The sequence below is a fragment of the Pteropus vampyrus genome, unplaced genomic scaffold, assembly GCF_000151845.1.
Source record: "Pteropus vampyrus isolate Shadow unplaced genomic scaffold, Pvam_2.0 Scaffold76, whole genome shotgun sequence".
NCBI lineage: Eukaryota > Metazoa > Chordata > Mammalia > Chiroptera > Pteropodidae > Pteropus > Pteropus vampyrus.
In genome coordinates this window covers 315543-331012 of record NW_011888857.1, presented here as the reverse complement: position 1 = coordinate 331012, position 15470 = coordinate 315543, and the positions used below count along the sequence as shown (strand labels likewise).

At 32.4% G+C, this 15470-nt stretch overlaps 2 protein-coding genes across 3 annotated transcripts in view; one reads left to right on the top strand and one right to left on the bottom strand.

Annotated features, from left to right (window-relative positions):
- EIF3M (eukaryotic translation initiation factor 3 subunit M) overlaps nt 1–4173 on the top strand; it is a 23030-nt gene extending 18857 nt beyond the window's left edge. The window contains exons 9-11 of one of the 2 annotated variants that reach the window (XM_011362529.2): nt 1885–2028; nt 2946–3006; nt 3451–4173. In XM_011362529.2, coding sequence (XP_011360831.1) covers nt 1885–2028; nt 2946–3006; nt 3451–3571 — 326 coding nt within the window. In that variant the 3' untranslated portion in view covers nt 3572–4173. The remainder of the gene's footprint in view (nt 1–1884; nt 2029–2945; nt 3007–3450) is intronic. The other variant, XM_011362531.2, reaches the window with a different exon arrangement.
- A 3969-nt stretch (nt 4174–8142) lies between these two features.
- Nucleotides 8143–15470, bottom strand: part of CCDC73 (coiled-coil domain containing 73) — a 64822-nt gene continuing 57494 nt past the window's right edge. The window contains exons 14-16 of the mRNA XM_023532052.1: nt 12886–13075; nt 10255–11760; nt 8143–8890 (exon numbers count right to left, since the gene is read on the bottom strand). Of these exons, the coding sequence (XP_023387820.1) occupies nt 8721–8890; nt 10255–11760; nt 12886–13075 (1866 nt within the window). The 3' untranslated portion in view covers nt 8143–8720. The remainder of the gene's footprint in view (nt 8891–10254; nt 11761–12885; nt 13076–15470) is intronic.

The window sequence follows — 15470 nt, the reverse complement described above, 5'->3', positions numbered from 1 at the left end:
GATTTTGAGAACAAGAGTCCTAAAAGGCTTTAAGTTAGGTTATTTGTTTTGAAGTAGTAGCTTTAAACATCAATTTGAAATGTTTTTAAACGAAGGTTTCCCTATATATATGATAGATAATGGTTGTACATAATTCTAGAAATAATTCTCATTCTTCTAAGTTTTTTGATTTATAGTAAGCTTATAACTGCACAGAGCAGTAAAATTTTATTTCAAGTATTTTTAATTATATCTTAAAAATGTGAAGGAGTTTCTATCATTTTATCATATTAAAAGAGAACTGTATATGCCCACAGAATAAGGAGTGTTAAGGAATTTTCTTCTATTTTAAAATACTGAGAAAAACCTTTAGTATTTGTTCTGCGATAGGAAAACATGACGTTTCTAATTTATTTCCAACCGGAAACCAAATTCTCTATTTTGCCTTTTGTTTCTTGAACCTCCGTGCAAAGTAGCAGTCTTTTATTAGGAATTTGTTTGTAAAAGATGCTTTGGGGAAAACATCTTACTAAATGTGTATATTTTTAGTTTTAGATATAATATTAGAGATTTATTACAACTGAAAATCTGATTACAAATGTATAGATTCCACAGGTGGCAACAGTTTATCAAAACACTTTGTTTTATTAACACTGACGACTTGGGCCAACAGATTATCTTGTGTCAACTGAATTGCCCTAACATGTCCACATGTATAATCTGATGTTATGCAGTTGCTACCTTCTTGCTTCAGAAAGTTAATAAGCATCTAATTTTCATTTGTTAATTAGGGTTAATGTGTGCTAATTGATTTTTTGATGCTTGTGGATTTCCATTAAACCCACTTAGCAATACTTAACTTGGGTACCTCATTCATTTGAGTTATGATCATGTTTTTGTTGAATCTGTGCCAAATAGAAAGCCTGCATCATAATTACTGCTAATTAACAGACTATTATGTGCTATATTAATGGGCTTCCCTAGTCTTCTGCTAATATATGAATATTAACACATTTCAAATTTATTTATGGAGTGCTTAGAGACAACTTTAACAGTACAAACTTGAGGCTGTTAATTATTAAAAAGGTAGTGATAGATCATTTGCTGAGTTTACATAATTTGAAAGTTCAGAAAAAAGGAACATGTAATTCTAGATTAATTTTAGAAACTTGTTTTCATAATTTAGAAACTTGTTTTTATAAGTTATCAAGTACATATGATGTGTTATAATTCAGCTTCTACTTCGGCACAGGTAGACATTGGGATAGTCAGGATTCGTAAATATTTATTTGTATTTCTAGTTGTTTATTTCTAAGGCTACTAGTATTGCCACTTGTGACTATAAATAAGTCATTTAATCTCTTTGCTTCTAAATTTTGTTGTGTTTTGAAATGAAAGGATCTGGACCAGGTAATTCGTTAAGCTTCCTTTTAGGTCTAACAATTGTTTTTGATATGAATAATTGAAACAGCATGTAGCATTATTTAATTATAAGGCAAGATTTGAATTATTTTTTAGTTTTCTGCTTTTGCCTTTGAAAGAATAAGCATCATTGTTAATGGTACTCTTTTTTAAGAGATAACACACTTTTACAGTTACAACTTTTAAATATTAAATCTAAAGTGACCTGAAGGGAAATGGAACGTTTTTGTAACTGTATGCGTGTGACAATATTTTAAAACTCTTGAACACACAGAACAAATCACCTGTGGCACTATAGTAATAAATGTAGTTCTAGAAAAATAATTTTAAATACTCCATAATTATAGGTTCAGTTTATGGTTTTCACATATTGTCAAAATTTACGTAAGTGCTCTCAGTGACTTCCACAAATTAAAATAAGAGTCGAAATTGTGTAGGTCTTATTGGTATGGATACTTACCAGGCTTCACTGTTGTTACTCAGGACTATTACATGAACAGAATATGGCAAAAATGAGACTACTTACTTTTATGGGAATGGCTGTGGAAAATAAAGAAATTTCTTTTGATACAATGCAACAAGAACTTCAGATTGGTGCTGATGATGTTGAAGCATTTGTTATTGATGGTAAGGCAATTGGAACATTTTCATTTTTGTCTAGAATTTATTCATGGAATATAAAAATTTTAATCTTGAAACTGAGCCTTACGTTAACAAAGCTGGGGGGTTTTTTGGTAGCAAATGTGTATGTTTAGTAGACTGACAGACATTTGTAGTAGAGTGAAAATTCAAAAGTATAAAAATTGCTATGTGGTTTTTAGTGTTTGTTCTAAAACACTTTGAAGTCATATAGAACAAAGGCCTACATGTAGTATACCATTGTGGTTAAGAGCCTAGATTTTAGTTTCAGACCTGGGTTTGAGACCAGGTCTTCCTCTATGAAACAGGAATAAAGGAGTCATTTGTGGTCGTGAGGATTAAATGAATTAACTCAGGTAAAGCACTCAGCCCAGTGTGCCTGGAACAAAAATACCTGCAAATGTCAACCATTATCAGTTTTTTATGATTGTCCTAGAAATGAGAACTTCTTCCCCAATAGTTGTGTTAGAAAGTGATATAACTGTTAATCAGGATTTTTTTCTGAGCTTTTTACATTTGAAAGTTGAGGGATTAACATTATTAACTAACATTAATAAAATGAACAGAATGGTTGGCATGATTTCTTCTTCTAATGCTCTAAATCTTAGACATACCTATAAAGAAATATTTTATTAGGAAATTAGTTTTTTTCCCCCCATATGTGATTGTAGGGGAGAACACCTAGAATTCTTAATGAAAACTACATGACGTTTACTATAGATTGGCCCATCAACCATAGCCTTCTCTTGGCTTGTTACTGGATTCAGAGAGCCAGTTTATAAAATGTTAGAAAATTATAAAGTCTTACTATTATTATTAAGGCTTACTTGGTCAAAGGTTTGTACCTTATAGACTGTTTTTCCTGGGAATTTTCTGTATAACATATGTAAAACATCTTTTTTCAGCAGTGAAAACAAAAATGATCTACTGCAAAATTGATCAGACCCAGAGAAAAGTGGTTGTCAGGTAAGACATTTAATTCTTTGCAGCATTTTGTAGAACAATTTAATTGTGATTATTTTACTTAAATGTTTAGAGAATCAAGGTGGTGCTCTTATCAGTTGACTGTAGTTAAATAGTTGCTATTTATCATAATTTTATTAAAGTTCAGACTGAATGTGATTAGCTTATTTAATGAAAGTCCTATTTTCCAGCACATTTCATTTAATGGCTTAGCATTGACTAGAATACTAATGACTTTTGTGTCTGGTTTATGTAGCTCAGGGAAGTAGAAGGTTCAGGTTCAATATGGTAAAGATTTTTTTACCATATTGCTTCTAATAAGCTTCTAACCGAATTCTTTTAAGTATATTTAACTTTGCTTTTAATTAAGATACAAGTATGTAGTAGTATAAAAGAATACCAGAGGATAAAAGGTTGACTAATGACTTTTAATTTTTCAATTTTTAGTCATAGCACACATCGGACATTTGGAAAACAGCAATGGCAACAACTATATGACACACTTAATGCCTGGAAACAAAACTTGAACAAAGTGAAAAACAGCCTTTTGAGTCTTTCTGATACCTGAATTTTTAAGCTAATAAATTTTGTTCTTTTGGGGAAAATATCTAAATCATAGTAAAACATTATAAGCCAAAAGCTGACTACAGTCTTGAATATTTATTGTCTCACATTTAAAAGAAATTTCAAAGAAATCACAATTTTCAGAGGATACAAAGTAATAAATTACAAAGGGTTACTTGTGTCTTGTGTAATACATAAGCTGTGTTCTGTAAGAGTTTTGAAGGTGCAATAAGAGCTGCGATGAAAGGATATATGGAAGAAAGATAAATTTAAGGGGAATTGCTATCAGCAAACTGCAGTCTTAGCTATCTTACATGAAGCATTTGCTGAGCAAAAACATGGTAATATCACATCAGAAAAAGGTGGAAAAGTGAGTATTATCTGTAAAGCTTTTAGATACGTCATTTTGCTCTAGTCAAAACCACATCAATATTTCAGTTCACCGCTGAAAGCATTATTTTAATCTCTAATCCAACATCTCTTCAGCTTTTCTTTTTTTAGGTTGGTTGCCATTTTCTGAGGTTAGGAACTTTTCGATTTTGTTTATTTGATTTGTTATCAGGCTCTGCCAGTCATCTTCACAAGTAAAAGACACAGTTAAATCAGTATCTTTAATCTTCATTGTCTGAAAATCACTTTGTAATAGGTTGGCTCTCATCTAGGAAAAACCAAACTTGTTTTACCAGTGTGAAATTTTCTAAACATTCATCAATGAAAGAGTTTGAAAATCCTCAAGCTTCTGCAGTTATGAGTATGGCATGAAGCCACCATTCTCTTGGCTAATTTCCAACACCTACCCTTAGTAATTCTGGCACCAAAAAAACTGAAATGTAAATTTGTAGTTTTATGTAGTAGCTTTCAAGATGCCTAATATATTCCAGGAATACCACAAACATTTTCTGAAAGGTCTTGAGCTTACATTGAAAGAAAAAATATTTAAAACATGCAGATAAAAATCTGTTTTGTCTTTTACTCCCTTCCCATCCAAATGTGTCTGTGTTTTGTATCTTCTATCAAAGCCAGGGGAAAATTAAAAATGCTAACTGCCATATAAAACTACCTTTTACTCCATATTTCCTCATGATTCAGAATATCACTGTTTGAGAAAGAGGAAAGAGCAATGCAGTATTTGGAAGTTGGCATGTTTCCAAGGCACTGCATTGGGTCATACTTACAATAAGTTGTGTTTAAAATGTTTTTCATTTTGTTTTTTTCTGATGATAAAATATTATTGGAAATTTAGAAAGTAGAAAAAGTATAAAATAGACATCACTAGTAATCCACTATCCAGAGAGACCTGTCAACATTTTGGTACTATTTGCTGCTAGTCCTTTTTCTATTTTAAGCATCTTTGATCATTCTACAGAATTTTATATCTTGGTTTTGCCTTTGTCATTAAAATTTCTCATAATTGTGAGTAGCTGCAGACCTTTTATGGATATGTGATCATTTATCTCCTCATTGAATATTTCTTTCAGTTTATCCCTATTAAATAAATTTCTTTTAAAAAGTCTTTGATGGTCTTCTCAGATTATCAGATAAAACCTCCTGTTACAGAGAATATTATATTTTAGAAATATAGAACAGGATAAGAATTACATTAAAATTACCCAAGACTCCAGTCATCATTAAACATTTTGATGTAAATATGTTGGTCTCTTCTGTATATACTTTTTGAAAATTTGAATCACATCATTTTGTATGCCGTGTTAATATTTTTAGCATTTCCCTCTATTATTAAAAGCCTTTAAGAGCATGGCTCCATTCCATGTTCTATATTTTTAATATATTGTATAAGTTGTCAGAAAATGTTTATTAATTAATTAGGCTATGATGAATGTCATTTGTTCATAAATCTTTGTGAAGATCTTTGAATATTGCCTTACATTATAATCTCCCAATTTGATAAAAGTGGCTTATTGGTTACATTGTTTTCAAAGAGATTATATAGTAATAATTTTTAAATGATATTCAATGTTCACATTTGATCTCAGTTCCATAAGGATTGCTGCCCCTTTTGGATTGTTCTTTTTGGCTCCTGAGAATTCTATAGTCAGTCACCAGGCCCCTCAAAGTCCTAGCCTCTCTGATCCTTGGGATGGTGCTGTGTTCATGTGAGTCTGATTGCTTATGCTCTTACGCAATAACACGAAAACAGAAGTATCAGCACAGGACGGTCAAGAGGCTTTAGGCAAGTCATTTAACTTTTGTGGACCTCCATTTTCTCATCAGCTCATTTTTGTTAGTGCTAATTATTATAACAAAAATGTGCATAAATGTATTTTTCTGATAATGTCTAGCATATAAGTGTGTTCGATATACTTCATGTAATGGCCAAAATTAATGCACAAGTCACTCATGCAGAACTGATACGGAGAAATGTATCAAATCTAAATCTAGGTTGCTACTGATTTTGAAGTTAAATGACTAGTGATCTGTATAACTTAATGGCCCTGTTTTGCCAGCAAAATACTTGATACATCTTGGTGCATGTGACATCAAGTACAAATTACCTCATTTTCCAAAATATTGATTCTTTGACTTTTTATCTTGATAATGGAAAAGGAGACATTTATACATATCTATTTTAGTTTCTTTCCCCTTAACTACCTACATGATGAGAGAAACAGGCACAGGGACTGGCTGTAGAGATAAGATATATGTAGATTAAAGTTTTATATTTAATGAAACATCCTATTTAGCTTAACTGAGGTTTTGCAGCCCACAGCAGTAATATTTTAGATAAGTTGCCCCATTTCTGCTCCTTCCTTTACTATCTCCTTTTAAAGATCACTTATCTCTTAACCTCCTCTTTCTGCCTGACTCAAAAGATCTTTTTGGCCGAAAATTTACCCCAGCCTGGTACTAGCCCTGGGGTTGCATTTAAAATTTTAACTTAAATTGAGTGTGTAAAATAAGTATGGCTTTCTCTGCTTACTCCAGCCCCTCCCCACTTTATTCCTGGGCATGATCAAGACCAGCAGGCAAGCAACCTAATCTTCTCCAATAAAAAAAAAACACCCATTTAAGTTCCGAATATACAGAGAAAAGGTGGATTAGCCTGAAATTTAACAGGGTTGGTGCGGAGAGTATGCATAAAAATATGTTGAAAAATATAAAGAACTTCTATTCTCTTTCTGGTTATGTCTTCCTAAAATTCATTTGTCTTCATTTTGAACAAGGGCTGGCAAGCTTTTTCTGTAAAGCAGCAAGTAAATATCTTTGGCTCTGTGGGCAAAGTGGCCTTCCTCACAGCTGCTTATCCTATGTCACTGCAATACAAAAGTAGCCATAGGTAAAGAAATGGGTGTGGCTGTGCTCTAATGAATTGTACTTACTAAAATGAGGCAGTGGGCTGCATTGGGCTCACTAGCTGTTGTTTGACAGCCCCTGATTTAGAAAAGTGTAGAATACTAAGGAGCAAGTAAACAGGCTTCATAGACTAGATCTGTCTGTTTTAACGCAGGGATAATAGCATTTTCAGTAGACTAGGCAAAATAATAAATCTGCTTTTAAATCTGTCCCACATTAGATGTTAATTGATAATCAAGCTTTAGCTGGGACAAGGGAGTTTAATTAGCATAGTGCTTGGCACATAGTAATAAGCATCTAGAAAATGTCTGTTTAGCCACTGAGCAGAGTTTATGTGCACTAGTATTCTGAGAAAAAAAATCATCATAAAAGTTGAGAAAGTAGATAGCATTTGACTAACAACCAAGATGCCTAGTCTAAGTCCATCACAGAGTGTATCTTAATACTTTGGAAAGTTATTTCACATTTGTGTCACTGCTTCCTCTAAAATAGATGTACGTTACAGGGCCATTGTGGGAATGTTTTTTTGAAAGTTTTAATTCTATAAATGTAAATTCTTAAAAACATTAATTGCAGGAAAAGCATTAGGAATTAGACAAATTTCTTATTGGGCTTGAAAGGGAGGCATGAAATTTTCATGCCCTTGAAACTGTTTGAAAATAAGGCAATTAATAAGTGTTAAGTAATTCAATTAGAAATTGGTGTCTAGCTTTGATACTCAAGCTTCCTTTTTGTTTTGATTCTATGACTTATCTAATTGGCCAAGGATTTCCCAATGCCAGATTTACTTGGCTTTAGTTACCATATTTTAAAGATAAACACTTCTACACATCAAGCTGAAACTCTGTTGCTGAGGGCAATTATGAAAAGGTGCAAAAGGTGGATTCTAATGTTTCAACTCCCCCAGAGAAGAGTTAGACTATCTACTGGAGGTTTCTCATATTTAAAAAGGAAAATTAAATATGTTAAGGCTTATATATTACACATATGTACTACATGTTATGTCTGTAATATAATTTTCATTTTATATGTGCTAAAGAGAGTTGTTTAATGTGCTCTAGAATTTAAAATCTGAATTGGTAAGATTCAAAATTTAAAATCTGTCACTATGCAATTTTTAAAAATAACCTTTCCTAACCTTTTTAGGTAACTTTTAGTAGTTATACCTATAATTGTTTTTTAGACTTTGAACAACACAGACTTTTTTGCACTAAAGTTTTGCACACTAAGATAAAAACTTGTAAATTTTACTGAAAAACCTGTCAGCTGTAGTTAGTCGCTTTTCATATGTCAAATGGACTTCTAGAGCTATATAATCTGTATAAATACTTTGCTTAATATTTATATCCATACTTGATATCATATATTTAGGGATACTTGATCCTTTCACATACTGTGTTTTAATTGAAATAATTTAAAATAGGTATATTTTCTTTGCAGTAATCAGTTTCTCAAAATGTAAATTACCTTAAACACGATTAAAAACAACTGAATTTAACTGATTATTTATGGCATTTTTTTTATTAAAATAAAATGTTAAATGCTTAAATTGCTGAACGGTTTTTGTTTGAGTTTAAATAAATGCTCAAATGCCAGTATTCCTAAATTTAGGTGACTTAAAGAATAGAAGTACATAATACACTACCTCACACTCTCCTTCCCCAAACAGGCTGGATTATATCTATTTGATTTATACACTGTGACTTTTTCCTGCTGTTTTCCATCAACCTTAATTGTGAAAAATGGTGCCATGTTGCCCTCTTGATATTATTTTGGAGATCAGCTAGGTCTTAAAGCATCCAGATGCATACAGTTCTACACATATCTGTAGAATTAGCTCACTAAGGTCTGCTTGGCAGTATTTTTAATTGACTTACATGTTCTGTGGGAAAAGAAGAATCATAAAAAGTCTCTGCAATTGCATTCCTCTCTTCACTGGGCTGTCCCTTGGGATCTGGATGGATAGTCGAGTTATTCAAAGTGTCAGCAACTCTGTTAATGCTGGTAGTATCTGGTTGACAAAGAGGAAATGGCAAGAACTGAATTTTATCCTCTAGGCACTCGTTTTAGTGACTGAGCTTGTTTTTCTCTGATTTTATGCTTTCGTATTTAAAAAATAAATTTCTATTTTTTTTACTTGAACATTTTATAGTTTTCATAGACTTTGCTTACATTAGGCATTTCATTTCAGAAAACAAAAATGTTATCACTGCTTTCTAAAACCTAATTTCACATTAAAATGAAATGGAGTACAGATCTTCTATAACAAAATAACACAAAAAAATGTTATCCTTACTCCGGTTACTACATTGCCCACACATGTAACAATTGTATAGTGAACATCTTACCAATTCAGATTAATGGGAAAAGTCTGAACCAACTAAAAGATTTATAAAATATATTTTAAAAAACACCATATTAAGAAGCCTAACAAAGGGCTGTCCACTAGGAACTCACTAGGCTTTAATAAACAGAAAAATAACAGAGAAACATGTCTACTTTGAAGGCTAAAAGACATTTATGAGTATCTTTTATAAGTTTTGAATATAAGTTGAACTGTAGAATTTCAGACATCTCCCCTTCCATTCTTAATATTTATATCATTGAGATTCGATTTGGAAGAAAGGACCTGTGAGAAAAAGGTAAACATTAGACCAGCCCCTTTACTAACAGCACTTGACTAACCACAGCATTTGACAGACAAAATTAATGGAATCTGAAGTTAATACATTTTAATATATATATTAAGAAAATTAGAGTTTGTGGAATGAGGTTTAAGTGTTTTCTATTTTTCCCTACATCTCCATGTTGCTAAACAAGATATACTTATTTTGCTTTTCCCAGTTTTTTCTCTTTTCTTTCTTAAAGAAGCCTATGTCATCTGAGGGCTATGCAAAGCTTTCTTTATGATCTGCATTTCTTTAATGGGTCTAAATGCACATTTAATGAGTTAAACAGGTAAAGACCCTGAAAATCTAAGATGTCTTAAACAATTTTGTCTGTGAGATTGCTGTGACAAAACAAATTTTCCTCATGATCATATTTAAACTATTGTTCATTGTTATCTCCCAAGTTACTAATTTAAAAGTAATCACCCCAAACTATGATTTCTGTTATTTTCAGTTCCTTGATGAGATTTTTAAAAATTTCCAAAATGCAATTGTACTTCAGTATATGTTGATAATACTAGTTCAGATGTGACTGAAAATCCACTCCCATTTAAATAAAATCTTATCTACTTTTACATATATATAATGGAGTATTTTAGACAAAAAAAAAAAAAAAATACTAATGTTTTCATTTTAAACACAATCTGGAGAATTTTTACCAAGAATACTAAGAAATTTTAAGGAAACATAAACTTTGTTTTCTTACCTGGTCCAGTATCTGTCCTGACATCATCCACACCAACACTTTTACAGAGTGTCACTGAAACGATCTTGTTTTCTGATGGACCTATTGGACTCTCCTTCAGCAATGAAGGAATGCTACAAGGTGAAGTGCTCACTGTTTGACTTTCAGTTTGATTTACTTTTGACCAAGGACTGGGGTCTAAAACATTCACATATACTGGAGTTTTCTCAGTTTTTTTATCTGAAGTTGAAAGATCAAAGGCTGACCTTCCACTTCTGTTTACTAAATCTCCAGATGGCTTTATGTGAAATGAACATGATTTTTCCAGCTGTCCATCACTGTAAATTTTTCCTGAAACGGTGTCATTTAATGATTCCGTTTTCTCTGTATTATTTAACAATGTATGTTGTCTTTCATTAATATCCACAAAAAGGAAGCGATCATTTCTCGTGGCTTCAGTTATCTGATTCCCATCAATCTGACTCTCTCTATTGGAAAACTGTATTTCGGTGGAAGTTGTTGTATGAACAGCAGTTTTCATATCTCTGGCTTGTGAAGCATGTATATTCTCATTGTTGACCTGAAGATAGGAAATGTTCACAGTGTTTTCTAAATATCCCAAACAATTCTTAAATTGACTCTCTTGTGTATCATCCAGATTTTTACATATGGCTCTTTTCTCAGGGCCTGAATTGGGTTTTACCATCATAGGCATAATACTAACATTTTTATCTGAATTCTTAAGAAGTACTTCCAAATTATCACTGAAAACAGCAGATGAAATAGGATGGTTGGTTGCTGTGTCACAAGGACTATTAGGTTCAGGTTTCTCTGAAGTATCATTACAGACTTGCTGAACATCTGAAATTTGTTTAAACGGCAATGTGCTACACTCACTTTTTTTATTTAACAGTTGTATTTGTTTTATTTTACATTGTTTATCATCCAAGATAACATTACTAGAATCGTGTAAATTGTATTTCTGACACTGAACAGGATTCTTTTTTACATCTAGAAATGAATCCAAATCTGCTTTGGTTTGGTCACTATTTGTAATTTCCTTCTCTGTGGCATTTTCTTGAGTCCCTGGAAGCAATCTGAATTGTTTGAATGGTTCGTTTTTAGAGGTATCTTTTATATGATTTGTATTGTGAGCCATCTCATTTAAGATACTGTTAAATAATGTTCTGTTATTTTCAACCTCCAGATGTACATCTGCAGAGTGAAGATCTAATCCTTTAGTTATTTCTAGTTGTATCTTCTCTGTTTCTCTTGATATATCTGGCACTAAAAAAGAATTATTTGTTGATTTAAATTCTGTACGTCCATTGTCTTTTTCCAAGCCCACCGTGTCTTTTATTTCTGTAGTAACTGCTTTTCTGAAGTAAGTAGGATTCAAGGTTTGCCCTTGACTAATTAATTCTTCTATGCAGAGGGTTTTGCTTAGAGAGATTTCACTTTGATTTCCATCCTGAGGTACAGTAGTATCAATTTTATTCTTTGATATTTTTTCAGAAAGCTGTAAATCTGTCATAATGAGAACACAGTAAACTTTTATTTATACACTAAAGCCTGCTTTTATAAGACATTTGTATCACCTTATTTTTATAGAAACATTTAACCTTAAACATTTCATTGGCCAATTATTACACAAACATAATGACACCAATTTTACCTAAATACTGAGTTCCCTTTTTCATAAGCATATATTTACCGTGCTAAAATATTTGGCTCTACCCATATTAAATGTTTATTTCATAAAAGCAAACATAGTTTTTGGTTTAAAATGAGAGATAGGTTGAGGGTATTACAAAATGTTTGTTATTTCTCTAGTGTTTCCTATTGGGCATAATAGTAAAATTCCAGATAAACACATAGCTGAAAAAAATCAATTTATCCTAACAGGTAACAACATATTCTTAATTTTTATTACTACTTAGATCCAGAAATTACTAGCTGATTTCTTCAAGACTAACAATTATCGCTTTTTTATTCACTACCCCGTAGATATTTTTGAATTCTGGAATACTTTTGGACAACTGTACAGAATATCTACTTAAGACATTAATTTTATTTATCTGGGTTTCAACCATAGATTTCAAAGTTTCAGTATGGTTACAATAATCTAGAATACAAAGTTCAGGGCTTGCAAGGCTTTTTTTAGTCCAATCATTCATTCTCTCTACAACATCTCCACCAAGTGGTTGTTCAGTCTAGGTTTGAACACCTTCAAACAATCAGTACTGCCGTTAAACAACTCTTTCAAGATGTAAGAGAGCCATATGTAAATTAGTAAATTATTTCAACGGTTACAGAAAGGTCATCTGAACTAAGAAAAGTGCCTTAGATTTGGTCATCAGAAGGTTATCGGTGGCCCATAGAACATTCTCAGCAAAGCAGTGAAGGCAGAAACCAGAATGTGAAAAGCAAAGGTGTAAGTGATGAGAATGGAAGGCAGAAATGTATTTCTTTTTGCAAAAATACTGACTGTAAAGAATAGCTCAAAAGAAGCCTGTTTTTTTAAAGATATATACAAATTAAAAAGTGTTTCTCAAACTACACTACAAGGTCCTTGAAGTAAAGACTGTAACTGCTATTCCCTTAAAAAGCTCAATGTACAAATTAGAAAATACCAATATAATCTTAGGTTACCTTCTATAATGATTTCTTCTATAAGTGGGCCTTCTTTCTTTTCCTCCTGTTTTCTGTACTCAGTATCTAAACAAAAACTCCCAGTACTTTCTTCTCTTATTTCTTGCCCAGAATTACATTTCTGTATGATGCTGTTTTGTAATTTTCCCACTGACATCTCACTGTGTTCAGTATCTACTTCTGGAAGATTCTAGTGTAAAATAGAAAAGATTCTATTCTAATATAAAAACATTAAGAAGTATAAAACATTTAAACAAATTGTGCTGATAAAAGTGGACTCTTGTTTCCATTCAACCATTCAACAATTTCTATTTGAAAGCCAAATGATATTTTTAACTAAATTTAATATACTTTTCAAACACGATCACTTTAAATTCATTTTGTATATCATATTTAAGCAAAATGGAGACCTTTAGATATTTTCAAACATGCATTCCACATTATTATATAATAGCACACATATGTAATAACCACTCCTTCATTAAAAGCAATGTAGTAATGGCAGGCAAATTGTTTTGAATGTTTGGTATTTTTGTGTATCTTTAAAATAGTTAATCAGTTCAACATCCTTTTATTCCCCCTGTATATTGAGCACATATTCCATGGAAGCACTGCACTAGGCTTTAAGATCAGTGATGAACAAAAAAATACAGTCCCTAGCCTCAAAAACTTACAGTCCAGGGGGAAGACAGGAAAAGAAATAACAGGCAACTTTAAAGGGGATAAGGAGGCACTCCAAGGAGGAAAAATGGCACATGCAGGTGCTTAAAAGCAAGCAAAATTAGTCTTTTCATGAAACTACTTGTGGTTTACTTCAGCTAGAGCTAGATGCTAGAAGAATAGTGAGAAATGAGGATTGAGATCAGCTAGGCCCAGGTCATCAAGGTCCGAATAGCATGCTAAGGAGCTCCAACACTACCAGGAAGTCAATAAGTCAGTCAAGGGTTTTAGACAAAGTGATTAACGTGAGTTGATGATTAAAGACTTAAATGTAAGACCTGAAACCATAAAACTCCTAGAAGAAAACATAGGTAGTAAACTAGCAAAAATAAACAATGGGACTAAAACTAAAAAGCTATAGGAAAACATCAACAAAACAAAAAGACATCTCCTGAATACGTTAGCAAATGGTATATCCAATAAGGGTTGATATCCAAAATATATGAGGAATTCATGCAACTCAACAACAAAAAAATAAACCTGATCAAAAAATGGGCAGAAGCCACGAAGAGACATTTCTCCACACTGGACATACATAAAGATGGTCAACAGACATGAAACGTTGTAATCAGGGAAATGCAAATCAAATACCACCTCACATTAGTCAGAATGGCTATTATCAAAAAGTCAGCAAAAACATGTTGGTGAGGATGTGGAGAAAAGGGGACCCTTGTCCCAATTTCTTTAGCAGACTGTACCCCCAACATACTTAAATTTTACCTGAAACTTCTTGTCTTCCTCAAACTTTTTCTGATCACATAATTCATTGTAATGTTCTTGTAACTTGATATGAGTTTCTTTAAGTGATGACAACTCATTTTTAATCTCATGAATTTCTCCATTAAGTTCTTCAACCTAATATAAAATATAATCAAAATGAGTACTTATATGTGTCTTATATGAAAACACATTTTGGGAAACAGTAAAAAACGAAAACAATCTTAAAGTAATTACTAATATTAAAAGGTACCATTTGTTGAACTGTGCTGAGTACTTAATTTCATACTCAAATATCCTATGAAGTATATTCAGTCTCCAATTTACAGATAAGAAATGTGAGGCTCCCAGACATTTAGTAACTTGACCAAGATCAGGTGGATACAAAGTGGTTATCAAATGCAAAACTAAATCTAGGGGCTGTGTTCTTAACTATTACATTAAATTACCTCTTGTTACAAATGAAAATTATTTTTAACCATAAAAATTCCGTAAGTTATACCTCACTGCTTTTTAAATTTTTTATTTTCTTGTTGTATTAGATATACAGATTTTAACTCAACTAGATGAAGAGTACCGATGAGCACTAAGTAGTACAACAGAAACTGATTCTGCAGCCTAATATTTACATCTATAAACTAGGCTTTCACTGGCTATAAAATTTCATAATCTTTTTCTTGGATTACTCTCATGGGGACCTCAGATATGAGATAAATTAAGTTCCACTGAGGAGATACATTTTTGTCATGAAAGATTATAAAAGTTTCTCTTGAACAATTTTTTTAACTACCAAAAATTCTACAAATGCATATTATATTCCTTGCAGAGCAGTGGTCCTCAACCTTTTAGACACCAAGGACCAGTGCTCCTATGAGAATCTAATGCCTGATGATCTGAGGTGGAGCTAAGGCGATTATGCTAGAGCTGGGGAGCAGCTGCAAATACAGATGAAGCTTCGTTCACTCACCCACCGCTCACTTGCTGTGCAGCCCAGTTCCTAATAGGCCAGAGACCAGTACCCAGTCTGCAGCCCGGGGTCGGGAACCCTGTTGAAGAGGCTAACAGATATGAGCTCACCTATTACACTCTCTTCATTTTCTCTAATTTTAACCATCTTTCAATCTATCTTTTCAAGGTAATAGACTCAA